General features: G+C 45.2%; 1 protein-coding gene across 1 annotated transcript in view; it reads left to right on the top strand.

Annotated features, from left to right (window-relative positions):
• The first annotated feature begins 556 nt into the window (after window positions 1–556).
• MYO5B (myosin VB) overlaps window positions 557–27,292 on the top strand; it is a 309,980-nt gene continuing 283,244 nt past the window's right edge. Inside the window, exon 1 of the mRNA XM_017665463.3 lies at window positions 557–1,102. Coding sequence (XP_017520952.3) covers window positions 1,076–1,102 — 27 coding nt within the window. The 5' untranslated portion in view covers window positions 557–1,075. The remainder of the gene's footprint in view (window positions 1,103–27,292) is intronic.

The raw sequence follows: 27,292 nt of genomic DNA, 5'->3' as shown, positions 1-27,292 counted from the left end.
CTTCTTGGCTGGAATTTCCACTTTTTGCCGCAAGTCGAAGAGGTACTGAAGCTGCTGTGGGCAGCTAAGTGCCACAGGCAGAAGGAACCAAAGTAAACGAAGCAGGGAGCGGCCGAGTATACGTGTGGGAGAGAGAAGAGAAGAGGTGAGGCTGTCCAGGAGTAAACAATCCTCCCTGACTTGGGGGTGGTGGCCGGGAGCCTCGTTAGAAGCTGTGGGTAAGCCGAGCAGACTCCCAACTTTCTGATAAGCATTTCAGCGCAGGGCCTGGCGGAGGTGGTTTTGTTTTTAGCATACCCAGATCATCTTAACCTGCAACGTAACTGACTTTTAATAATGAAAACGTTGAAGGAAGCTACCTAAAATCCCGAGGGAGATATGGGGTGGGGGTGGGGTATCTCAGTTGGCATCTTTCCTTCTCAGCACCGTCTCTGCTTACTCCTCCCTCCCTCCTGTACTCCATCCCGGCCCAGCCCAGGGGCGCGGCCCACGGGCCCGCAGCGCGCAGCACGGCAGGTGTCGGCGCCGGAGCGCACCTGGGCGAGCGCGCGCTCGGTGTCCAGCAGGGGGCGGCCCGCGGCGGCTGCCTGCCCAGCCCCGCCCCGAGCCCCGCGGACCCCGCTGCGGCGGGGGCGTGGGAGGGCGCGTCCGCCCCGGCCTGGCAGAGCTCAAAGGTGGTGGCGGCAGCGCCCCGGCCGGCCGCTCCGGTGCGCACCCGCCCCCTCCGGCCGGAGCCCGCGCCGCCTCCCATACCTGAGCGGGGAGCGGCGCCGCGGCCTCCTCCCCCGCCCTCGCCTCCTGCCCGGCCGCAGCTGCGCCGCCGCCGTGGGAGTAAAGGTCGCGCCGGCCGAGAGCGAGCTGTCGCGGCGCCTCCAGGAAGCCGGTGGGGCAGGTCAGGGGAAAAACAGACGAGAATCAAACTCTCAGCCCGCCCGGGAAGATGGCGCTGGGCGCGCCGGCCGCGGACTGAGCGCTGCCAGGGCGGCGAGGGACCCGGACCCACCGCCCACTGGGGTACGAGTGAGGGCCGTCCGCCGGTCGCGGCTTCCGGGGCTCGGGCCCGGCCCGCGGGGTCATGTCGGTCAGCGAGCTCTACAGCCAGGTGAGCGCGGGGCGGGGGCGGCGCACTCCCGGCCACTGAGGTGTCCTTGTGGGCGTCGCCGCCTGCAGCTCGGGGACGCGGGGGCAGCGGGAGGCGCTTCCCAGTCCCAGCGCCCCTAACTTGGGGTGGCGAAGAAAGTTTGGCTCTTCCGGGAGCGCCCGCGCTGAGTGGCCGCGGCTCTGCTCCTGGCCGGGACAGTCGCCCCTTCTCCGCCCTCCCATCAGTTTTTGCGCCCGGTTTCGTGCTGGCTGTGCGTGCGGCCAGCAGCCCGCGGTCGCACCCGGTGGACCCCGCCGCGGGCTCTCCGCAGCGCAGCCTCCCAAGGGCGCACATCTTCTGGGCACGGAGGAAAGCGAGCCCTGAATTTGAGGGTGGGAGAAAGGGGGCTCAACCTGCTGTTGGGGGCTAAGGGGTCGTAGGTAAGCAGGGGGTAAAGCGAGAGGTGCTCGAGGGATCTCCGGCCCGCCCAGGGAAGGGTGCTCTTAACCTGCCCGCCCAGGGAAGGGTGCTCTTAACCTGCCCGCCCAGGGAAGGGTGCTCTTAACCTGCCCGCCCAGGGAAGGGTGCTCTTAACCTGCCCGCCCAGGGAAGGGTGCTCTTAACCTGCCCGCCCAGGGAAGGGTGCTCTTAACCTGCCCGCCCAGGGAAGGGTGCTCTTAACCTGCCCCGTTGGGCATTTTAAGGCACTTCGGGGTAGGTACCAGGAGGGCTTAAGTTATTTCGCGGAGGGAGTCGGAGTAACGCTGACCCCGGGGAAGTGTGGATTTTCAGCCTGCTTTCAAGGTCAATGTGCGGGGCTTGGTTCTTGGTCGGGAACAGGTGCGGTGGGCAGAGATGCCCCGCTTCCGCCGCAGTTGCTGTGGTTAAAGTTAGGGACCAAGCGCTGCTTCCCGGCGCGCCCATGGCCGTGCGCCAGCCGCCGAGCAATCTCGGCTATCAACTTGGCACGGGGAGCAGGTACCTTTACACGCGTGCTGCTCGCTCTCCCCTTAAGTTTTGGATGTCCTAAAGCCGCTTTTGTCTATTCGTCTTTTCTGCGGCCCCTACACCTTGGACAGTGTCTGGCGCGCCCGTCTCCGTGCGGAGGGGGATGTGTGCACGCGCGCACGGGTGTGGGCGGGCGATTCCCGGGACTCCGGCTGGGCCGACAGGTCTGGGCGGGGAGGAAGAGCTACTTCCGCATCCTCACCTCGGGATTGCTTGCTGCTGCCCGGCGAGGGGGCGAGCCCTTGGGCTGGCTGGGCTGGCTGCTTTCCGTTGGACCAATTTTCTAATTTCCCGGAGGGAACAGGGCCGAGTTAATAGGACCCTCCTCAGGGAGTAGTAGAGGCTGTAACCTGGGTGGGGGCGGGGCCGCAGCAGCCTCGGATCCCTTCCTCCCCCACCGGAGTGTCTCGGGCAGCGGTCTGGGTGGGGCAGTAGCTTCTGGCAGAGAAAAGGTGTGAGATCTCTGGCACTTCTGCCTTTGGAAAAACACCGCAATTTGTTTTCCCATGGAGGTTTTGGGATGAGCCCTCAAACTTCCAGCTTTGTTATTTACCTCAAGTGGCTTACCGGAAACTCCGGGAGGCTGGAAACCTGTGAAGTAGGGAAAGATCTGAACTAGAGTGTAAAGCACAGAACTGCACGAAAATACCGCTTGTACTTAGTAAAAGGAGCGACTCAACCGACTGTCTGCAATGTTCCATGAAGTATTCTCAGACAATAACTGCTGGTTGTTACTATATGAAGATAATGGGCGAGTGAATAAGCCCTTAACTTTTGGAGCCCTGATTCTGAAAAACTTTTAGCTTGCCTTTAAAGATAATACTTCTCAAGGGGACAAAGCAATAGGATTTTTAGAAATGAGTAGTTTGTATATTTAGAGTCTTTACGTTTCAATGTACTACGTTGGGACTTGTGGTATGGACAAAACTCTCACTGGGAAAAGGTCACAAGACCAAAGAAGTCTATTGGTGTGAGGGTTTGGCATAATTAATGCCAAAAAAAAAATACTAGAATGCTTCCCTAGCCTGGAGGCCTGTATCTCTGTTAGTGGATTTCTAGTTCTTAATCTCTTAAACCTAATGAATCTGAAATTGAGATTTCTGTGGCCAACACAGATTGCATTTTGAGCACATCTTTCTGGCAGAGTTAAACACTTATGCTTTACTATGAGAAACAGGTGCATTTCCTAACTATCACCCCACTTGCTAGGCTGGGTTCTCCGTATGCATGAGTCAGATTATACAAATGAATTGTGCATTCTACTCAGATTCATTGTTTCTTGGGATGATTTCATTTTAGTGTGTAATCAAAATGGCCAATGTTCCCTTATTTTTAACCTGCTAGTGGGCTTTTCTAATATGAATGCTAGATACAGGCATGTGCTTTAATGTATTATGTATGATGGAAATAATTATGTCAACAGCATATATAAGTAATGGGAATTTTAAAGCCTTTATTATACTTGTTGGTTTTAGTGACACAGAAGATGTCATTAGAATTAGACACACTGGAATGCATAAATGAGCATACATAGTTTTAGTTAAGAACTTAAGTGAGTCTATACAAGAAAAGACTTTCTCTCCAACTCAACTGTTTTATTTTGCACTCTTCAACTGGTGATTCATATGCTATGTGAATATTTGTTTTGGAGTTGATTTTCGTGACTGACAAAGGGTACCCCCTGTCAACAAAGGCAGCCCTGTTTTCAGAAGACTCAGCACTTCAACTTAGAAAAATTGCTTTTGTAGTGGATGGGAAAAGAAAACCAGAGGACTTTGAGGGCAATATCAAAGTGAGTCAGTCTCATCTCCTCTTACAGAGAGGTGGGGTGATGATGGACTAGCTTCAAGTGGCACATGTAAGTGTTAGTACTTTGTTTCCGACCCCCATGGAGTGACAATGTGTGGGCTAATCTGATTCGTACATGTCCCATGAAGATGTCCAGACATGTGCAAGCATTGAGTACCATTTGATTATAACAGTAGAGAGTTTGATTTTTAAAAACACAACTTGGTTTGAAAAATACTACTTTATAGAAGGCTTATTCTGAGTGAAAAACTTAAATATTACTTTTTCAACTAAGTCTTGCTGTCGCCTTTGTTTCTAGCTAGTAGACTGGGAAATCATTGGTCTGAAACCAGCACCTTGAAATCATCCTGTTCCTGCTTGGTTTTAATTGGTAGGTGGTGTGTGAGTACTGCTGGGTTGCTTTGCTGGCGGACACACCTGTGTATGTCAGTAATGTCTTGGAGCATAGGGCCAATCCTTTGGAAAATAGAACCTAAGCTTTTGGGCTGTTGTCCTCTGTCCTTATGTATCAGGCAATGCAGGTTTCTCCCAAGTAACGGTCTGGAAGGCAGCGGAGCCTTCTGTATCCACCCACTGCCATTGAAGGGACTAGTCCTGCCTTCTACTATTGCTTCCCAAGTGGGGCTCTTTCAAAAAAAAGGGGAACCTGGCAATCAATGGCAGCAGGTGCTGTTAAGTGTCCCTACCTGTCCTTTGCTCCTGCACACTGCCTGGAGCTTGCTTGCTCCCAGTAGTCAGCACTGGGGTCTCTCAAAGGCTCCTGGAGCCTGGGAATTGACATCCCCCAGGGACACAGTCCTTTAGCCAATGGGAGTGTAGCAGCTGGAGCTTCCAATCCCCCCACCTTGAGAAGAGGATTGCTCTAAGGTGAGGCCCACAGTTTCCAGAGTTCCTGTGCAGGTTGAGCCCAAGTCTCTGTGCTGGGGGACCTCCCTAAATATCACACCCCTGCTTGGCTTTCTTCTCTGTCCTATTTCCCCACTCCCCTTTCCCAGGAGGTCTGCCTAATGGCTCTTGAATGGGCTCTTCATCTTAGAGTCTGATTCTGCAGGCTCGAATTGAACACAACCAAGGCTTGGCCAAGTGGGCCTTGAGAAGCTCCTTGGGGCCCTTTGACCCTGGGCTGGCAGCATGATGGTGTCGTGTCGCACTCTGGCCTCCTGCCTTGCCTGGTCCTTTCCCATCCCAGAGCTCCCATTCCCTTTCCACTCTGCTCCCCTTTCTCAGCTGGGCCTGTAAACTCAGTGGGCCCTTCTTGCCCCTGCTGGAGACCATTAGAATCCCAAAGTCTGCAAATTGTTAGCCATTTCACATGGCTTGTTGTTCCTTGTGTGCCCTAGACAAGTGTGCCTTGTCACCCTTGTTAGTTCATGTCACATTGCCCTAATTAGGCTGAAGGCAGAGGGCGTATCATATTTTTTAGGGAGCCTGTAGTGTGTCTAGTGTTTTGCCTTATGCATGACGGGTACTTACTTGGGTTATTGGGTGGTTTTGGGGAAGACTAGGGGACAGAGGATCCTGCTAGAACTTTCTTGTAGCTGTTGCTGACACCAGGTCTCTCCACTAAGACCTCTTGAGGAAGGTTGCTTTTCAGCTGCTAGTTTCTCTGCATTTCCTCTTAATGTTTTCCTAATATTAGCTGCAAGATAGCCACCCATTAGGAGGCTTCCTGATGGTTCCAGATCTGGAGTTTAGTAGAGAGATGGCTTCTTTCTGCTGATTGGACAAGGTACTTCTGAATGGAAACTAAATATACATTCTGAACTCTGGCAAGATTAAAAACACATTTTCTGTGGTAAGGGTCAGATGTAAAGCAAACTGCTTACAATGTCTATGTCCAAGTGCTGTCTTCCCTAAATGGTGTGTTTGTCACTATACACAAAATTTCCAAGGTAAATCTGTGGATTTGAAATGGTAGTTAACCTGTTTTGTGATTCAGCTGGTTTCCAGAATCCACATTAAAAAACACTCATTCAAAAGGGAACAGAACCTGTGTTCTGATGTGCTTGTCTACACAAATGCATTTGCCTTGTCATTGGGCAAACACAAAGCTAACTACAGCATTGCCCATGTGTCAGGAGTGTAGACAGTCTTAAGCATTTGTGGGAGTATTGTGGTCAGGTGGGCTGCAGAAATGGGGAAAGACATCTTTGGTGACAATGAGACATGTTGGTCTTGAATGAACAATTTGAGGTTCACTGGAGATTGGAAGGAGGGGCACTCAAGAGGTGGTAAGCACAGGGACAGGGATGAGCTAATACTCGGGGGTGTTAACCACAGTAATTCTTACAAACTGATTATGAAATAGTTTGACTTACAGAAAAGATACAAAATTAGTGTGGAGTTCCCATGTATATCTTTCTAAGTTCCCCTAATGTTAACTTATATAACCATAGTGCAGCTACTGAAACCAGGAAATTAACCCAATGTTACTAACATTGTTATTTTTGTACATTCTGTTGTCTACAAGCCTTACTGGAATTTCTCCTGTTCTTTCAGTAAAGATCTTTTTCCTGGGCTAGGCTCTCAATGGGGATTCCATGTTAGGGAGCATCACAGCACCCTAAATTTCTTCCAGTTGGGGACAGTTTCTCAATTTATCTTTTACAACTTTGGCCCTTTGAGTATTGGTCCATTATTTTGTAGAGTGACCTTCAATTTGGACAACCCTAATATCTTCTCATGCTTAGATGGGGCTTAAGAATTTTTGGCAAGAACACATCCGAAGTGACGTGCATTTCTTAGTGCACCATCTCAGGAGATGATAGCAATGTGTCACATTACTGATGGCATCACTTTCATCTCTCGGTTAAGGTAATGTTCATTTACTTTGAAGAGTCCTGTTTAAAAACGAAGATCTGGGTGCTAGGTGTGCTTACTGCTGCTTTTTATGGTCTTTTAGGGATTTTTGAGCCTTGAATCCAATAAATGTTGATCTAGGCAAAGGATTAAAAGTCGAATATGGCTTTTGAAGTTTCCAGCTTGAGAGTAGACAGGTATGGTATGGGGCAAGGATAAAGCTGGACTTGTGACATGTTGAGTTTGGGGTACCAGTGGTTTGTCTAAGTGGAGTATTTTTATTAAGGTATCATTGATATACAATCTTATACAGTTTTTTGCATGAACAACATTGTGGTTATTACATTCACCCATGTTATCAAATCCCCCCACCACCCCCGCACACCCCAGTGCAGTCACTGTCCATCAGTATAGTAAGATGTTAGAGTCACTACTTCTCTGCTATACTGCCTTCCCCATGACGCCCCCTACATTATGTGTGCTAATCATACTGCACCTTAATCCCCTTCTCCCTACCACCCTCCCCATTCCCTTCCCTTTGGTAACCGCTAGTCCCTTCTTGGAGTCTGAGTCTGCTGCTGTTTTGCTTTGTTATAGTCCACAAATGAGTGAGAAATCATTTGGTGTTTGTGAAAGTGGAGTATCTTTTAAGGATATGTGAATTTAAAGACACACATTTAAGGATAGATGAATAAACTTACAGGAGAAGTGTCAAGATCTGGGGTTGTTGCAAGTAAAATATGCCTGGGATTTTCCTCAATGAGGAAGTGTGAGTCTCATAGCATGATTTTAACAATGATCTGGTTACGGCCTTGGCATGGGCGGTCCTGGTCTGTGGTCATGATCTCACCGTGAACTATTCTGGATATTGTGGATAAACACTCTTAGCTCTGACACCTTGGATAGATACTTTCTGAGCCTTGAACCTTGATTTATCTGAAAAATTGGGATGGTACCGCATCGTAAGTTCACTGGTGGATTATGATATATCAAGTGCTTGCCTAGCACAGTGTCTGGCACACTGCATGGCAACTGGTCATCAGCTTGTTTCCCTTTCAGTCGTGGTGCTGAGTGGTGGTCTTGTAATCCTCCCCTGTTGTTCTGCAGAGGTATTGGTCATAAAGGGGAACTTGGTGCAAGAAGGGGAAGAACTGCTACAAGTATATAACTAGTGTCCAGTAGACAACCAAGGCATAGAGGAAAAAATGGTTGCTACCACCCTCTGGGGAAGGAGCAAGAACTGCTTTAAAGTTTTTTTTAAAATTTAAGCTGCACTTTCTGGGCTTCTATTAGAGCTTTAAAGGAAAATTAAAAAGCATTTTTCACAAGGTTCCATTTTTTTCCTGTTAATACAAATGGTTATTGAAACAATTCATATAAGGCAGGAATGGCGCAGGTTCTATAGTTCTATTTCTAGAAACAGCTACTGTTAACCATTACATAGTCTTTAGACGTGCACTCCAGTAGGGTAGTCACAGGCTGCCATGACCACTTGAAAGGAGGCTGGCCCAGAGATGAGCAGTAAGTGTAAAACATGTTTCCAAGACAAAAATGAAAAATCTCATTCATATACTTTATATTAAATGTTGAAATATTCATATATTGGGCTAAAGTATTTGCCTTAGCTACTTTTTTTTTAACTGAAGTATCATTGATACACAACCTTATATTGGTTTCTAATACACACCACTGGTTGGACAGTCACCCATGTTAAAGCCTCACCCCCAGTAGTGCAGTTACTGTCAACATAAGATGTTACAGAATCATTGGCTATATTCTCCATGGTATACTATCCCTGTGACCAATTTATATTGAGAATCTTTATGCCCTTTTATCCCCCTCACCTGCTGAACCCACCCACTCCTCTCCCCCTTCCCTCCCTCGTAACTACCAGTCACTTCTCAGTGTCTGAGTTTACTACTATCTTGTTCATTTTGTTTTTAGATTCCACAGATAAGTGAAATCATATATTTCTCTGTGGCTTATTTCATTTAACATAATACCTTCTAGGTCCATCCATGTTGCAAATGGCAGGATTTCTTTTATGGCTGAGTAAGATTCCATTGTGTATATGTAGTACTTTATACATTGATCCATTGATGGACACTTTTGTTGCTTCCATATCTTGGCTATTGTAAATAGTGTGGCAATAAGCATAGGAATGTGTATCTTTTCAAATTGGGTTTTGTTTTGTTTGGGTAAATTCCTAGAAGTGGAATTACTGGGTTGTATGGTTTCTATTTTTAGTTGTTTGAGGAACCTTCATATTGCTTTCCACAGTGGCTGCACTGTTTTTTGCCTTCCCATCACCAGTGTAGGAGTATTCCTTTTTCTCCAGATCCTCACCAGGACTTATTTGTGTTTTCAGTAGTAGCCATTTTAACTGGTATGAGGGGATATCTCACTGTGGTTTGGTTTGCATCTCCCTGATGATTGAAGATGTGGAGCATCTTTTCATGTGTCTGTTGGCCATCTGTATTTCTTCCAAGAAATGTTTAGGTCCACCACTCATTTTTTTTACTCACGTTATTTTTTTTGGTGTTGAGACATAAGAGTTCTTTACTAGATGTTAACCCCTTATGAGATAAATTGTTTACAAATATGTTCTCCCATACGATAGGTTGCCTTTTTGTTCTACTGATGATGTCCTTTGCTGTGCAAAAGCTTTTCAGTTTGATGTGGTGCCACTTGTTCATTTTCTCTGTCTTGCCTGAGGTGATATATCCAGGGAAGAATTACTCATACTTTGAGATTTTTGCATGTTTTCTTCTAACTTCTATAGTATCACGTCTCATATTTAATCTTTTTCAAGTTTACTTTTGTGTATGGAGTTCAGTTTCATTCTCTTGTATGAAGCTGTCCAGTTTTCCCAATGCCAGTAATTGAAGAGACTATCTTTTCCCCATTGTATGTTCAGGGCTCCTTTATTATATATTGATCATATATGTGTGGGTTTATATCCAGGCTCTACTGTTCGAGTGATCTATGGGTCTGTTCTTATGCCAGTACCATACTGCTTTGAACACTAATTTTGTAGTATAGCTTGAAGTTACAGAGCATAATACCCCCACCTTTGTTGTTCTTTCTCAGAATTGCTTTGGCTATTTGGGGTCCTCTGTGGTTCTGTATTAATTTTAGGATTATTTGCTCTAGTTCATTGAAAAATGTTATTGGTATTTTGATAGGGATTGCATTGAATTTGTAAACTGTTCTGGGCAGGATGGCCATTTTCACAACATTCTATTCACGTGCATGGGATAAATTTCCACTGATCTGTGTCTTCAGTTTTTCTCACATGTGTCTTAGCTTTCAGAGCACAGGTCTTTCATCTCCTATTAGGTTTCTTCCTAGGTATTTGGTGCAATTATAAATAGGATTGTTCTCTTTCTTTCTGCTAGTTTGCTGTTAGTATGTAGGGCTGCAACAGATTTGTCTATCAATTTTGTAGCCTGCAACTTTCTTGAGCTCACTTTAGTTCTAATAGTTTTTGTTGGAGTCTAGGGTTTTCTATGTATATATCATCTGCAAGTAGTGGCAGTTTACTTCTTCCTTACCAGTTTGGATGCCTTTTCTTTACACTGTCCGATTTCTCTGGCTAGGACTTCCAGTACTATGCTGAATAAAAAGTGAGAGTGGACATCTTTGTCTTAGAGGAAAAGCTTTTAGCTTTTTGCCATTGAGTATGATAACTGTGGGTTTGTCATATATGGCCTTTATTATGTTGAGGTACATTCCCTCTATACCCATTTTTGCTGAGTTTTTTTTATGAATGCCGAATTTTGTGAAATGCTTTTTCAGCATTATTGAGATCATCATGTGGTTTTTATATCTTTGGTTAATGTAGTGTATGACATTGATTTATGAATATTGTACCATCCTTGCATCCCTGGAATAAACCCCACTTGGTCATTGTGGATGATTTTTTTATGTATTTTGATTTTGGTTTGCTAATATTGAGGATTTTGCATCTATGTTCATCAGGGATATTGGTCTATAATTTTGTTTGTGTTGTCCTTGTCTGGTTTTGGTGTCAGAGTGACAGTGGATTCTTAGAATGAATTTGGAAGTATTCATTGTTCCACCTTTTGGAATAATTTAAGAAGGATGGGTATTAGCTCTTTACGTGTTAGGTAGAATTCAGCTGTGAAGCCCTCTGGTCCTGGACTTTTGTTTGTTGGGAGGTTTGATTACCAGTTCAATTTTGTTACTGGTAATTGTTCAGATTTTGTTCCTGGGTCAGTTTTGAAAGGTTGTATTTTTCTAGGAATTTGTCCATTTCTTTAGGTTGTTCAACTTACTGGTATATAATTTTTCATAGAATTCTCTAACAGTTCTTTGTATTTTTGTTTTATCTGTTGTGACTATTCCTTTTTTGGTTTTGATTTTGTGTCTTGATAAGTCTGGCTAGGGGTTTGTCTATTAAAGAACTAGCTCTTGGGTTGTTGGGTATTTTTTCCTATTCTGTTATTTACTGTGTCTCAACTTTGGGTTTTTGTTTTTCTAGTTTTTTGTAAGTATAGACTGTTTACTTGGGCTTGTTTTTTCCTGAGGTAGACCTGTATTGCTATGTACTTCCTCTTAGAACTGCTTTAGTGGTGTGCCACAAATTTTAGACTGTTGTATTTTTGTTTTCATTTTTCTCCTTGTATTGCTTGAATTAGTTTGATGTGTTAATTGATCCATTGATTATTTAGGAGCATATTTGGCCTCCATGTTTGTGGGCCTTTTTTTCTTTCATACCACTGTGGTCTGAGAAGTTGATACAACTTCAGTCTTTTTGAATTTGAGTCTTTGTGGCCTAGTGTGTGATATCTTCTGGAGAATGTCCCATGTACACTTGAGGAAAAATGTGTATCCTGCTTTTGGGTGGAATGTTTTGTATATATCTGTCAAGTCCATTGGATCTAATGCATTGTTCAATGCCTGTTTCCTTATTTTCTGTCTGGTTATTGAGGTGAGTGGTGCGTTAGTCTACTTAAATGAATGTTTTGCAGTCTATTCCCCCTTGAATTCTGTTCAATGCCATGCATTTTATCCTGAATCTAAATCTATGGCTCTTTATCATGTAAAGGTAATTTTACCATTTAATGGCTGCATAATATGGCATTCTGTAGATTTTTGGTAATGTTTTCAACCATTCCCATTTTGATGAACATTTAATTGGTTCCAATTTTTATAGAACATTCTTAGAAACTCCTAATTTCCTTTGGATAAGTTTCTAAAAGTGGAATTGCTGATCATGCACATTTATAATCTTAATGACAAGTAGCCTGCAGAAAAGAACTGCTTGTTTTTCATCCCTCCCTAGCACTGGTCTTCTGATTTAAAGTTGATTTTCACTAGAGTTGAGCTTCCTTTCAAATGCTTGGTGTGTTCATTTGTAGTTTCCATCATATTTGCTGTATTAAGACATTACTTATATAAAGTAGTATAATGAGCAAAAGTTTGTATGTTCAGAAAAGGTCATGGAAAGCAGAAGTACTCAGGATAAAATGCACAAATTTTAAAGAACCTGGGCATCTATTTTTACAATGATTTGTTCAGAGCTTGCACATCTGCACCCTGTCATTGGAAAGACACTAGTTATGAAAGCTAGTATTTAGCTTTCATATACGCTCATGTTTAAGGCTTTTGAGCCAGGCCATTTAAGTGCCATGTATCAATTCATGTAACAACATTATGTAGGCATGTTCTCATTTCTGCTCCCCCCACTCCTGGACCCCCACCCCCATTTACAAATGAGGGACCTCAGGCTTACATGCCTTGCCCAAATCTCATCCTCCTTACAGATAGTAGAATCTTACCTCAAGGAGTCTGGCTGAGGGCATGGTTTTAATCACTTTACTACCTTCCACAAGGTTCTGCCCACTAATGGTGGGTCTGGAACATTTGTGCATAAAAGAGGTCCTGACTTAGGGGTGGGGGTGGGGTCCTTTGTACCTAGCACTTCCCTGCTTACCACCAGCACAGAGAGCTCCCCAGTGAGAAGGGAGAAAGGATAGTTTCCACAAACGGTGGGTAAGGGCAGCAGATGGTCTGGTCCTGAAGCTCTTTACTTTGGGAATCTGCTTTGCATCCTCGGCCACCAGCTTAGCCCCACAGGTGTCCTGGTGCTTCCTAAAGCTGTCCCGAATGTAGGTGAATCTCTTCGTTTTTGTCTTTCCTTAGGCCTTGTAGCCCCCCCCAAAAGGTTAAGGTTCAAAAAAGGGTAATGGAACGAAGATGTAGGTAAAACTCAAGCAGCATAAGATGATCTGATTATAAACTCAAGCAACCTTTCTATTCCCAAGCCCTTTGCCTGGCTCCATCTCCCCCTTAAAATCCTACAGTGAGAGCATTTTCTTTCCTTTCATGCTTGCATTTAATGGGCATTTTTCTCCTTTCTAAGCTATAAGCAGTGCATCAAGTATGATACTTGAGCCTGTCCTCTCCTTGTGCCTATTGGAATGTCTTCAGTCATGGGTGTGCCCTGCTCACTGCCTATTGGCTTGGCAGGTATTTGGAAAATGAGCTCCCCCCTTGTTACTCAGGTTCAGTTTGGCCATCTTGGGCAAGGTCCCCTCCTGCAGCATCTGAGGAGCAAAACTTCTAAAAGGATACTCGGAATCCAAACCGTTCTTCATTATAACTTTACATGCTTATCAGGGGCCTCGTCAAAATCATTCAGAAGCCGCCTCCCAGCAGGGGCATTCTGGGTTGGACAGGAGGAGGAGGTCCTCATGCCTGGATCTTGGCATAGATGAACACTGGTAATATCTTGCTAATTTGCTATGCAAATGATCAAGCTTACATATCTGAGCTCCATGTTAATGGCTCGTAATGCTCCTCTTAACATTTATTCACTGGTTCATAAGTATTGCCTCATTTGAGTAATTCTCATAGTGACACAGGCCCTGCAGGCTTTTCTCCTCTGCTGGAGTTCAGGGAGGACTGAAGAGGCCCATCATGAACAGTGAATGATTTTTCCCAGAGTTTTTGCCATTATAAAATTCAAATGTGTTGTGACATGTAATCCTAAAAGTAACGAGAACAGCCAGATGCCTTCTGCATGGAATTCAAAGACTGGGCTTATCTCTTTGGCACTAACGAGTTCTTGTGCCTGGCTTAGAGACCAGCTTCCACAAGGATACGAATACTGGGCCATAGAATGCCTGTTCCATTCATGTAGTGGCCTGGGTGCCGCTCATCTTTGGAGGAGGTGGAAAGTTACTTGAACTGGTAAATTGAACAATATTCAACTCTACTTTATGTACTCTGGCCATTCACTTTAGACTCGGGCTCAACTTTTGCTAACTGCCCACCCAGACCCCAGTACAGTCCCACCAATGTTACGCATGCTGAGAATGTATTGCCTGATTTTATATGCTGCCAGTATCATATAAGGCACTTCAGAGAATACATGCAAAAAGCTGCTTTTGAGTTTCTGAAATTTGCAAAATGAACACCATTGTTGAAGCCTATGCATGTGATAAAACTTTGAGGAAAATCCAGGGAAGGGGAGGAAGGAAGAAAACTAGCCTAGTTGTTTCCAGGGAGTGGGGATAGTGGGGGAGGCAGGGGAAGTGGGCATAGTGCTTGTTAGCAGTCTGCTAGATTGCATGGGAGTTCACAGGTATTAGTTTAATCACTGTGCTTCATCAGTTATCAAAATCTGAGTCTGCTGGAAGTAGAATGAGCCACAAAGCCAACTTTTACAAAGCTTTGACCTTAAAGGTAACTTTGGATTCCGTCTTATGTGAGTGCAATTGATGATTGAATGTACATGTGCAAATTCACTGAAGTAGGTCGAATCTTATGCTCACATCCCTTAAAGTTCTCAAGGTACGGTTTTGCATATTGCAGAAACTCACATGCCGTTGAACTGGCCTAAAGCCTGCCTGTGCTCCCTGTGTTCTAGGCTATGGGACTTTGAGGAAAGGCCTTCCCCAAGGAGCCACCTTTGTTGTAACATTTTCCGTCCTCCAGGCAGGGCTTTGGCTTAGGGTACGCAGTGGAAGGCCCCTGTTTTCTCTGGCACTTGCCTAAATCTATGGAATGTGGAGCCCCTGTCAGGAGATAAATGTTCTTCTCTTGTATTACTATACCCAAAGGCTTAGCACAAGGGGTCAGTGTGGAAAAACGGTGAAGTAACATTTGTGAATGTGAGAGCTAATAGAACTGCCTCATTTTTCAATATTATAATTTTTTGCATGATTTTTATCATCTTTTTGCCCTTACCTTCCTAAGGTTATATATGCCTTACATTAAAAGCATAATCTTTTACTTTTTCTTGAATAACTCATACAAGTTTTTATTAACTCATCAAGACTCATGGCTATTTGCATGAGTAGGTGGGGCAAATACAGATCTTCATCCTTTATGTGAGATGGAACAAAACAGGTGGCCCTCAGAAAGCAATGGATTGGGGAAGAAAAATTAGATTGAGTCTGTTTCAGTCATCTTGTGCCCCACAGGAGCAATAATGCTCCTCATAGTTTCAACAGAAGATTCAGACCCTTTTATAGTCCTCGCTGAGCCACCAAGTGGAGAGAGTACCTTCTACCTGACAGGATAGGATGTAAGCCACAGGCTGCTCATGAGCAGAGCGAGAGCCCATCCCTGCAAAGTACTCCTTTGACCTTGAGTTCTCCCAGTCCACTGGTCCATTTATTTGTCAAATGAATAAGCCTGAACGTGGTGTAAATACATTAAAGAGAGAAACGGCTTTATTTCTTATCAGACTTAATCATATTTTCAGTTTACCTATGCTCCCTGAAAAGGGCTATGTTCATTTGTAAAGTGAGGGAAATGTCTCAGCCTAAAACCAGTGTTTGCTCTCAAGCTACTCCTTTGTCATTTTACTGTGTGTATGTGCATAACTATATAACAAGCTGTGTGCGCCAAAGGAGAATGCCCTTACAATGCGACTTCAGGACCAGCATGTCAGATCCTACCCACCTGAATGCTGTTCTCTTCAGGCTGGCCTCTTTGGCAGGGGTACAGTGATACTGGAGCTCATCAATGCCTGTGAAACCAGCTTCAAATCTGATGCATTCTTTTTCATTTTCTGTCAATATCTCTATGCCTTAAAAGCAGGCTTTTCTGGAAATGAGTTATTCAGTAGAACTTAGCTGGTTGACTAAGGTAGGGTTTCACTGACTTAGTTTCTACTGTATACACACACACTCACTCTTATAGACTAAGTCTGACTTTGAGGTACTGATGCCTGTTCCGTGTGGTCTCATATTAGCTGTCATCCTCAGGAATTGGGCTTCAAATGCTCTGTTATCCAATCAGTGTAGAGCCACCAGCCTGTCAGAAAAATACTCATTTAAATGCTGCATTTCTGGTTTGGCTAAAAATCTAAAGGTTCATTGAAATTTATAGAACACTGATATAGTCCTGTTTAAATACATGTATACTAATGTGATTAACAATATAGGCATACAATTGCCTCTGTTATAAGTATATAATAGTATTAATACTGATTGAAAAATCAGATGTAAAGCCCATTTTACCTAATTTCCTAAAAAGCCGTTTTGAAGGTAGATGGAAGGATGCTCTTTGTACCTTCTATATCCCTGTGTGTCAGGCAGGAGGTTAGCCACTGAATAGGAGAGGAGGGTAGAGCAGCAGTGTTCAAAATCTCCAAAAGGTGGAAGCAACCCTGGGTCCATGTATGAATGGGTAAGCAAAATGAGGTGCATCCGTGCACTGGAATGTTCAGCCTTAGGATGTCTGACACATGCCAAACATTGATGAACCTTGACATTATGCTACATGAAATAAGCCAGTTATATAGTGGTAAATATTGTATAATTGCACTTATGAAAGATACCTATGGGAGTCAAATCCATAGACACAAAGAATGGTGGTTGCTGGAGGGAGGGCATAATAGGGATTGTTTAATGGGTACAGAATTTCAGTTTTGCAAAATGAAAAGTTCTAGAGATGCGTGGTGGTGGTGGTTGCACAACAATGTGAGTTTCATGCCACTGAACGATGCACTTTGTCATCTTACCCATTTTTCTACCACAATGGAAAACCTTGGGTGGAGGTTGGGGAAGGGCAGGAAAGAGGCTTATGAGAATAACCTTTAGACTGGATAGACGTGGGTTTTGAGGACTAGTTCCTCCATTAACCAGCTGTGTGATCATAGGCAATTGCTTAACCATTAGGCTTCAGTTTTCTGTGAAACAGGGTTAAGCTAGTACAACCTCCTGGGGCTTGTTGACAAGATAAAGTGAGAGCACACGAACCATACTAGTTGCTGCTGGTCCTGTTAGGAGGTCTTGTCCTCAGGAAGCCAGCTATCAGTGCAGCTTGGGAGCCTGCAGGCTGGGAGGGCTGCTCTGGGTGCTCTGGCATCAGCTCCTTTGGGTGGGATGGTGAGCCCTGGACGGGTCCTGTAACCTGGTGAAGTACCAGCACTGATGGAGAGGCCCTTGGGCCACCCATGTGCTTTTCCTTTTTCATGTGGGAAAAGCACAAAAGGAGTCTTAGGGTCCTGGCTTTGAGAACTACCTATTACGTCACATCAGCTCTAGGCCTAACTGTCCTGTGGCTTTCAGTTGTGGGGCTTCCCCCAGATTGTACTGAGAAAGAGGACCGCCTTGACCCCCCTGACCGGATGCCTCTATTAAGTCCTTCCTGGCACTTAGTGTACTTGGCTCTTCTGGTTGTAAGATAACTCGAAGATGGAGGCTCTAGTTGAAGGATGCTTTCTGGAAACAAGGCTTAGCTGGTCTGAGCAGCCTGGCCTGCCAGGCCAGTGAGGGACCAGAAAGATGTTCCTGATGTCCAAGGCTTTGGGGACCAGGCTATTCTGTAGCAGGGAAGCTTTCCTGCTGCTGGTGCCCTCAGTGCCCTCGATGTGACTGAGTTACTCTTTGCTCCGTTCACCCCCCCAGCCACCCCCTGGTCTTTGCTCTATTCTCTGCCGTTGTTTGTGTCACTGGTGACAGAAATCTTCAAAGCTTTGGGAGAAAGCAGTTCCTGCCTGGTTGCTTCTGGGGGAGGTACACCTGGTCCAGTGGCTCTGGTCTCTTAGGCCCACGGAACTTGTGAGGTGGCTCAGTCTCGGGAACCTTGTGCTTCCCTGAGAAGAGGCTGTGGATGTTGTGGGCGCTAGAGCCATGGTGTTCCCACTGTGGGCTGCTTCAGAATGACCTGAAAGCTAGGACGAAAGTGGGTGCTGCATCTCCCTGCTATGGAGTAGGACTTGGTAGATTGGTCTTGGGCTCGTTTCTGTTTCTTGTTAGATAATGGCTATTGATGGCACTTGTATCTGCCTGGGTTTCTGAGCTGTGTTTTTTACTATCATCAATCCCTGCCTTGGATTCTGGTGGTGGCTCCATGTCTAACCTATTACACCCTAAAAACAATGCTGGGATTTGGGCCTTAGTATCTGCTATTATAAATGGTGCAGCAAACATTTTGGATTTTGTCCTCTGCTTAGTGTTCTAGGTCCTTTTCCTCCAGTTGCTTCCTTCCTCCTCCCTGGTTTCATATTCCTTCACTTTCGGTAATCCATCCTTGATTAGGTCTCTAGGGATTGCCTACTGTGGTAGTATCCCTGAAGTCTGACTGGCAGTGTGAAACCAAATCCCCTCCGCAGGCCGCTGGGGTTACACAACACTCAGCCGAGTAGAGTGCTCCTAGTGGGGCAGATGCTAAGGATATCAGTCTGAGCTGTGCTCAAGTCAGTGTGAAGCATCGCAGAAATCAGATACTGCCTAATTGCTGGTCAAAGAATGAATAATGTCCAGCTCTGGATTGAACCGTGAATCTAAGGTGACAACTAAGTGCCAGCCAAATAGTTAGGCTAGAAGTCTTCCATTTTATCTCAGTAAGTCAACTGTTGGCTTAATATTGGAATTTAAATTCCCACCTTATGCCACTTGTGCTTTACCAAGGGGTCAGTGGTAGCATGTCCCTACTCAGCTATGTTTATGCATCTTTTTTTTTTTTAGAATATATATATTTTACAATTAGAAATAAAGAGGGAAAGAAGATACTGAAAACGATTCTCTTGTCAGAAGCTGACTTTAACTGTCACTTTTCCTGCCCACTGCCTGCAGTGGACATGCCTGTGGCTTTGTGCTGTGTCTTTACAGGGGCCCATGTTACAGACTCTGCTGCCAGGAGATATGCATCTTGTTTTTATTGTGCAAGGTGGACACCTTAAGAAATCAGTTATTCATGTACTAACTCACCGTGGTGATTCAGTTGGTTAGTACTTGAGTTCATGGTATTGAGATAGGAAAGTCTGATCATTTTTAGTCTTACACTTTCTGAACAGTATTACACAGGTGAGAAGGAACATTGATTCCACTTCATGCCTGTATAGGCTGTGAGCTCCGTGGTGAGTCTGATGCTTTTTTCGGAGATGTCCATTTTCTGCTCAGAGTTCCTACCAGGCCTGCCCTCACCCCCAAGCTGCAGTGTCTTCTGCTTTCAGTCTCAGTGGGTTAGTCAGTGTTGTATAATAGACAAAAATACTTGAGAACCTTGATGTCAGGCACAGTGCTGATGTAAAAGGTACTTAAGATAGTCCTTATTAAGGAACCCTCAATTATATTCAACATAATGGGTATTATCTAGGAGTATGTCAACGAGGCATTTTGCTAAGAGATGGGATGTAGCTCCTGTCCAGCAATTTCCTAAGGTTCCTCGGCTGTCACGAGAACCCCTTAGACAGGGATTTGGGAGTTCTCGTCTCTTACTGCTCTTCCCAGCCCTTTAACATGCCTTTCTGTCTCCTGCCTCTGAGTGTTGAAGGCAGGTGAAGGTCAGTCACATCAGGGTGGACGGCTTCCAGCCTCCAGAGAAGTTTCCTCTGAATTGCTCAGAAGAGCTCAGTAGAATGGGAGCCCCATCTGGTCATCCAGAAAACTGCTTTTCCCTCCACCCTCGGGCTCAAGACTGTGTATAGGGGAGTGGGTGTAGGGGCGACAGCCTATGGGGATGGGGCAGCTTGGGGCTGGAGCTTTGTCACAGCCCTTCAAGAAAGAAGTCAAATAGTGATGTAAAAAAATGGTTCCCCTAAGTTTTTATTCCATATCAGTAGGAAGGCAATTGAGAGTACATAGAAATCCAAACTAATATTTACAAGCTATTGTTTATGCTTCTTAAATTGAGTTCCTCTACAGCATAAAAATAAAATATTACCCAAAGGATGGAAGGGTCTCTGCATGAATCTTTCCAAGGCTGCCCCCAATACACTGAGCTGTACCTTTCATCTTGCCATGAAGCGCTTTGTTGGAGCTCATTTTTGAGGAAAAACTAGCACCAAAATTTTTTTTGTAAGATGGCCTTGTTTCTGTAAAATTAGGATTCTCTTGATTTATGTAATTGGTTTGATACTGTTTTAAACAAGGGTGTCATGACATTCTTGCAAAGCTTGATGTTCATAATCTCCCACATAAAGCAGCACTTTTTATCTTGAATGTGTTAGTAGCTGTGGTTTATCTGGTGCTTGGGCACTAACAAGACTTCAGGTGACTTCCAGTGTAACCAGAAATACACAGGCAAGAAATCTGTACCAATAATCGGTTCACCTAGGATGAGATGACAATCATAAGAGTGCACAGTTGTCTTCTGGGCATAAAAATTGTAGTTGTTTAAATTGTTGCAGCCTTCAGGAAAACGCAGTGGTATTGATTTTATGCACTGTAGTAAGATAGCTATCACATTAACCTCCTTATGACCTCTGCTTTATCCAGACAACGATTTGCAAAAGTGAAACTTCAAAATGGAAGTTTTACCAAGTTCTTTGGGTGAACTGTGCCCAGTGGTGGCTCTTGTTGGTCATTGTGATGTATTGGCCTGGATTGAGGACCAGGTGTGGAGCTGAGGTTGAACTTGAAAACTGAAGGAAACAGACATACTTTGAAGAAAACTAAGAAATGGTGGACCTACCCTAAGCATAGGTAAATCAAGCTCATGGATGCATTTAAGTGTCAGGAATGCAGCTATGTGTGCTGGGCAAAAGCTAACGGTCCCCAAGAAACCAACCAAAAAAATAATCTAGTTGTGTAATGTATCACCTACTTGGTGAGACTGGCCTGAGATGAGGGTGAGATGGAAGGACGGACAGAAGGCGTTTGCTTAGGCAGTTCCTGAGCCTCTGGAAGTGAGAGTATCTTGCTGTAAGGATGGACTGTGTGAGGGATTTCCAAGGTAATTCTGGTGTGCATAACTTTTCCTTTATTACTGACTTCAGAACTGAACCTTTTTCCCTGCCAAGATGTGACTCCACTCAGCTATGCTCTGTTGGACACATTCAAGGGGATTTCAATAGATGGAGCTCAACCAGGGTATGTATCTGGACACTCCAGCATACGAGGAACAGCTGGGGACACAGGGCTTATAGCCCAGGGAAAAGATGCTATAATCCTAAAATGCTGTAGGGCTGCCCTGAGGAGTACGTATCCTGAGTTCATTCAAGGATAAGTGATGAATAATGGGTATGTGTTCAGGAAGGCAGACTCAGCTTGGTGTGCGGGCCAGTCAGACCCCCGTGCCTGTCCCTGTCCCCAGCAAGGGAATGTGCTGCCTCTTGCCCGAGTGCGGGCTTCCTCTCTGTAGGTGTCCCTGCAGGCTGGGCACCATCCTGCAGGGATGCCTGAGAATGGGATTCTAACGCCTCTGACCTTGACACTACTTGCCCACCTGAAAGGTAGCTGGAAATGACTGCTTGTTGGGAGGGAAAATAAAATCAAGTCAAATGGTGAAGGAAGGAATAAACATTTTCTTGAGATTCTACTTATTCACTTGGAAACCTATTTCTCTAAGAAATAACTAACTTGATTTATTAGATCTTTTAGGATGAAGCTGTGTGTAGGCTGCAAGTTTAGAGGCAGACAGGACAGGTGAGAATGAATGGAGATAAAAGGGACCATCAAAGCAGAGCAGGAGAAAGTACAGACGTAGGCACGGTGTGGGCTCTGCTACCACTCAGGGCTGGCGCTCCATGGATGTTGTCCCAGTCACCCCTATAAGAAGGGCTGTTGCAGTTAAGTGGGATCACATCTTTTGAGAGGCAGGCTGGGACCTGGTTTTGGCCTTTAAGATGTTAGGTTCCCATAGTGCCCTGGAAGCTGATTTATCTCCAGGTCCAGCAACCAATCAGTGATCCCAGATGTGCTGACGTCCTGGCGTTGCTGGCTGCCTTCTGACTCCTTGGGCCATCGCTGTGCTTGCCACTTCTAGGAGAAAGGAACAGAGCCTGCCGTCTGAGGTCAGATGCCTTCGGAAGTTGCAATATGTCTGTTTCGGGCAGATCACTAGCACTCTCTGTAAGGTATCTGTGTAACCAGATGAAAGAAAACTGGGCATTTTCCACTTCATGCATGTATATCAATGTCTGGGAGTACATTACTGCCCTGCCCCAATCCCCTAATCCTAGCCCTGTGGGAAGGGAGGAGGTGGCCTTGAAGGAATCCACAGTGGGTTGGCTTCTGCTTTTCCCCTTCAGAAAAGACCAGCACTTTATTCTCAGCAGTGATATCTCATACAGTGTGCTTTCCAAGTTGTGCTCCTGTTTGTCACTCTTGTTCATGAGAGCCCTCGGAGGAAAGATGGAGTGACGGCATTGAGCTGTTCAGTGACATGCTCAAACTCTGCAAGGTAGGACTAATGCAGAACTTCATGCCTGAAGTCAGGGTTCCGGCACACGGCATGCTGTGGTGGTCCGTTGGGAACTGAGGGCTGGCAAAATCAGAGTACCATCTCCTGTGAACTTGGCTGTGTCTGTGTTTCCTGGTTGCTAAGTGGCTGGTTTGTTCCTAAGTTAAACAGTAATGTAACTGAAATGGAACTTACCTTCAATTTCAGGCCTATGGGTGCATTCAGGCTGTGATACCAGAAATAAACGTTGATTTAATATTATATATATCATGACAAGTAGCATACAGACTGAGTTTGGTGTGTAATGGAAAGAACACTGAGTTCTCTGCCTGGAGATTTTGATGGTAATGTCCTACATGACGCTAATTTGACACTAACATAGTGTGACGCTAACTGGGGTAAGTCATTGTAACTCCATGAGCCTCAGTTTCCTCATTGTCTAAGTGAAGGGCGCAGGCCCAGATCTCTTGGGTCCTTTCCATCTCTGATTCTGTGAAACTGTCACTTAAACTGAGTCACAATTTGTACACTTAAATCAATGTGGCCTCTTCCAGACTTTTTTGCTGATCGACTATGGAAAATGAAATGGTTCAACCTGAAGGAGTATACATTTCCAGAAGTTGCTACCTCACGGTGAAAGATTCACTTAGAAGTGTGTGTTGCTATGGCTGTTTCTCCTCACATTCTCTTCATTTCAGTGAGTGGCATGACCCTCCTGGAGTTCATCCTTAACCTAGTTCAAGGCATTCTCCCCTAAATACCGTCTGCCAGCAAGTTCTGTTGCCTTGACTTGCAGCAACCCGAATGCTCTTCTTGCCCTGGTTATGCTGACCTGTCCACCCCACCATGGTCTGGCCTGGGTAATGGCAGCTGTCTGCTAAATGGCTTCCCTTGTCGCCTTCCAGTCTGTTCTCCACACATGGCCAGAGCAATCATGTAAAGTCAGTCAATTCTGTCCTTTGCTCTGAAACCATCAGCTGCTTCTCTTTGCTTTTAGAGGAAACCCACGTCCCTGCCTTGACCCATTAGTACCCCTGTCTGCCTCACCTGCTGGCTCCTGGCATGTTGGCTGCCTTCTAGCTCCTCCGGGGAGCCCTGTGGGCTTCCTGTTGCCTCAGTGCCTTTGCCCTGGTCCTTCTGTGTCCCTGTTCTCTCCCAGGTCTGCTCTGGTGACTTCCTGTCATTCCAGCCTTTGCTGAGTCATTTCCTTAGATCCTGCCTCTGCCTCCCACCCAATGCATCACCTTGTTTTATTTTTCTTATGCTTATCAATGCTTGGCATTTTTGTTCTCTTAACAAGCTTCTGGGGTCCATGAGAACAGCAGTAGGCTTGTTCACTGCTGAATTCTCCAGTGCCTGGAACGAGCGTAGCACATTGGGAAGGGCTCAAAACATTTTTTCAAATGGATGACATTGCATTAAAAACTCGAGCAATGCTGCCATTGGCCGACTCGCTTAACCGTTTTACCTGTTACTCAGTAGTAGGGTGAGGGAAATACACCTACCTGAGTAGGAGAATCTTTCTTGGGTACTGAGCTGAATCAAAGTTCACTGTGATAGGACCTCACTATGTTGGGAATATACCAGGAATGACAGTTGCCTGGGCTTGAATATGTCTACTTCCTCTTCTGGACCATATGTAAGAGATGAAAGGGTCTGGTCAATCTTTGGGTTCCTTCACTCGGGCATTAACATGTTGGATGTCCTAGTGCAGTTTTGCACTAACAAGCCTCCAGTGGTCATTAGAATTAAGGTCTTTGCTTGTTCTACAGACTAAACGCCATTCTGGTTAATTCCCCTTAATCCATATGTATTTTTTTTTTTTGGTAAATAAGCACAGGAGGAAGATCAATTGCTGAATGTCTAAATCTAGTTTTGGATTTGGCAGTTAGATGAGGGGCTGTCTCTGGCTTTTTAGTCTTCTCTCTGGGTTTGTTCTAAGGGTGAAATAATGGGACAGTGCTCGATGCTCACTAAATGGTAACCATTTGCGGTGGTCGATTTCCCATCCACGATCACCCCCACCTCCATTTTGACTTCCTGACAGAAGTTTGATAGAACCCCTCTGCTGTGCAGCCACGTGTCTGAGGCTGAAACAACAGTAGAACTGCCCAGAATTCTGGACTTGTTACATGAGATTGACATGTCCTACTGTTCAAGCCAGTTTGAAGCCACTCCTGTAACCAGAGTATCATGACTGATACACTGTCAGTTGATTGCTGCTTTGTGTTGACTCTTGCCCACTGGCAGAATTGGTCTGCTTATCTAAATGTTCCTTGAGCTTTTCTATGTCCATGCTGTATCTACTTGGAATATTCTTTCCTTCTCTATTTCTAAGTCCATCCTTTTAGGACCAAGGTCAAATTTTAGCTTTTCCTGCAAACCTTTCCTGACTACCTCAGCCTGAAGAAATCTATTCTCTGTGCTATGAAGCAGTAACTGGATAATGTCTGTCCATTCCTTGGTCTTGGCATTTGCTCACATCCTTTGATGCCTCTGCTCTTGTCATTGGCCTGCACTGGTGTTGGATGATTGCTCAACTTTCTGCATATTTGCCTTATCTCCTCAGCTTCTACATGAGGGCAGAGACCATGCCAAAGGCCCAGCACTGTGTCTTATATAACAGGCACTTGGTACTTGCTAATCTGAGGAGCAGGGCTGCGTGGGGGGATTGGCGGCCAAGCATTTGAGATCCTGGTATTTCTGTGAAGTTTTAAAGGACCTGGAGGATCCTAGCTGAGGGGATGCTAGCTGTAAGGAGAGTCTCGGGGAGCAGGTGTGTATTCACAAGGAACAGTACTTTACAGCTCTTGACTTCTGAAACAAATTGGAGCAAAAAAGATGGAGCATTGAATTTCTTGCACATTCTTCTCAGGGTAGATAAAACACATGTATCCGAAGCATGCTGTTGTGCTATGCATATCATACATGCAGCTCCTTCTCTGGGAAATGTCTCTGAACACCCCTGTCCTTCCTGCATTACCTGTCCATCAGAGTCCTGCCTCTAACCTCATTCTTCCTCCCCCATCAGCATGGCAGTGCACTGGATTTTCAGGAAGATGGACCTGCTATTGGATCTAGCCACGTCTTTTTTGACTGCCCATTACTGCACTAAACAGCTTCTCTGCAACCTTGTGCCTGGAGCAAATCTTAGCTTTTCTGTTATTTTTTGATGTGTGTTTTTTTTTTTCCAGTTAGCAATAGAGGGAAACTAAGAATGGAGTAGTAGTCTCCCACCTACTAAATATTAGTTACGATTGGTTTGGCTGTGGCAGAAAACCCTACTATAGTGACTTAAACCATCAAGGGGCTTCTTTGCTGCTGCATAACAAATGTTAAAGTGGGCAGTCCAGGGTTGATACGGCAGTTCTGTAGCTCCTATTTTACTGTTTTGTCCTTATCTGGGGACTTCATCGAACACAGGCAGAAAAAAGGTGGAAGGGTGAAGAGCAAGAGTTGTCTGTTGGAATTGGCTTTTTTCACTCCGTATAATTCCCTGGAGACCACGCCACTGTGTATATTGATAAGTTATTCCTTTTTATTCCTGAGTAGTAGTTCATGGTATGGATGTAGCAGTTTAACCACTCACCCACTGAAGAGTGTCTGGGCTGGTTCCAGTTAACTGCTGTTATGAATAAAGCTCCTGTAAGTAGTAGTACAGGTTTTTGTGTGAATGTAAGTCCTCATTTTTGAGATAAATGCCTGGAAATGTATGTGCTGGGTTTTATGGTGGTTCATGTTCGGTTTTCTTAAACTGCCCAATGTATGAGTGATTTGGTTTGTCCACATCCCTATTGGCATTTCCTGTTATTTTTCTAAAACTTAATTTTAGAATGGTTTTAGATTTACAGAAAAAGAGTTCCCATATACCCTAGGCCTAGTTTCCCCTGTTAACAGCTTATATTAGAATGCTACATTTGTTGTAACAAACCAATATGAATACATTAACTAAAAGTCCATTCCTGATACTTTCTTTGTTTTCACTCACTATCCCAGAGTGTGGCTAGGGAGCTTGGAGTGGGGAGCTCCGGGTTGTCTGGGGGTGCAGTGGGAGGAGAGTCGGGAAGGCCCCTGTGGGGGGCTGCTGTTCCCTTCCCATGTGGGAGACATAGGGAAGTCAGGCATGCTCAAGGCAGAGTCAGCCTGTGGTCTAAAACGCCAGGTGTCTGAGCTGTCCCCCCTTTCCTCAGTCTTCTGGAGCTGCAGGTCGCTCATAGGACCTCAGGAAATCACCCTGTCACCAGATTTGCCACTTCCTTAGCTGTGTAGCATGGTGGACCCTTGCGGATGAAAGCCCTTTGGTGTGCTTTGGCAGTTTGAGGGAGGGAGGCAAAGACAAAGGTCTGCCTCTGATGCTGTTAGAGGAGTAGTGAGGCCGAGAGGGTAGCTCTTAGCTGGGCCCTGCTTTAGCAGTTAACATTGTAATTAGCAATCTATCATTGCAGTGCTGAATAATTTTAGAATTAACAAAAAACAAGCCAAGACCCCATGTGGTACTTTGTGTGAGTGGAATATAAGTAGCATAGGCCCTTGTCCTAGGTGAGATTTACAGCTCTGTCTAATGGTGTATTTTGAGTTGGTTTAAGCCAGACTGTAAGCCCTCAGGGCAGCAGTGGCCTTTATGCTGAATGCATAGGTTTCTACAAATGATGGTGTTTCTGCCTCACACATGGGGCCAGCTGGGCTTGGCTTTATTTTGGAGACTTGAATATTCAAGTTACATATATTGCTTTTAAAAATTGATAGAGGAGCCCCAGGCATAGGAGGTAATCTCTCGGCTATGGATCATTACCTGTCTCAGCTGGGGAAGCGGGAAGTGAGAGGGCTTCATGGAGGCTGATGGGTTTCAAACCAGATCCTAAAGAGCTAGTACGATTTAGGCTAGAGGACAGCAAGGAGGGAAAGCATTTCTATGACTTTCCTGAGGTAATCCAGCTCTGAGGTGCACGGCTGTCTGCCTCCTATGACTTAGTTCTCATCTGCTGT

This window comes from Manis javanica, chromosome 9 (genome assembly GCF_040802235.1).
Source record: "Manis javanica isolate MJ-LG chromosome 9, MJ_LKY, whole genome shotgun sequence".
Taxonomy (NCBI): domain Eukaryota; kingdom Metazoa; phylum Chordata; class Mammalia; order Pholidota; family Manidae; genus Manis; species Manis javanica.
The sequence above is the reverse complement of the archived record's forward strand: the minus strand, read 5'-3'. Positions and strand labels throughout refer to the sequence as shown.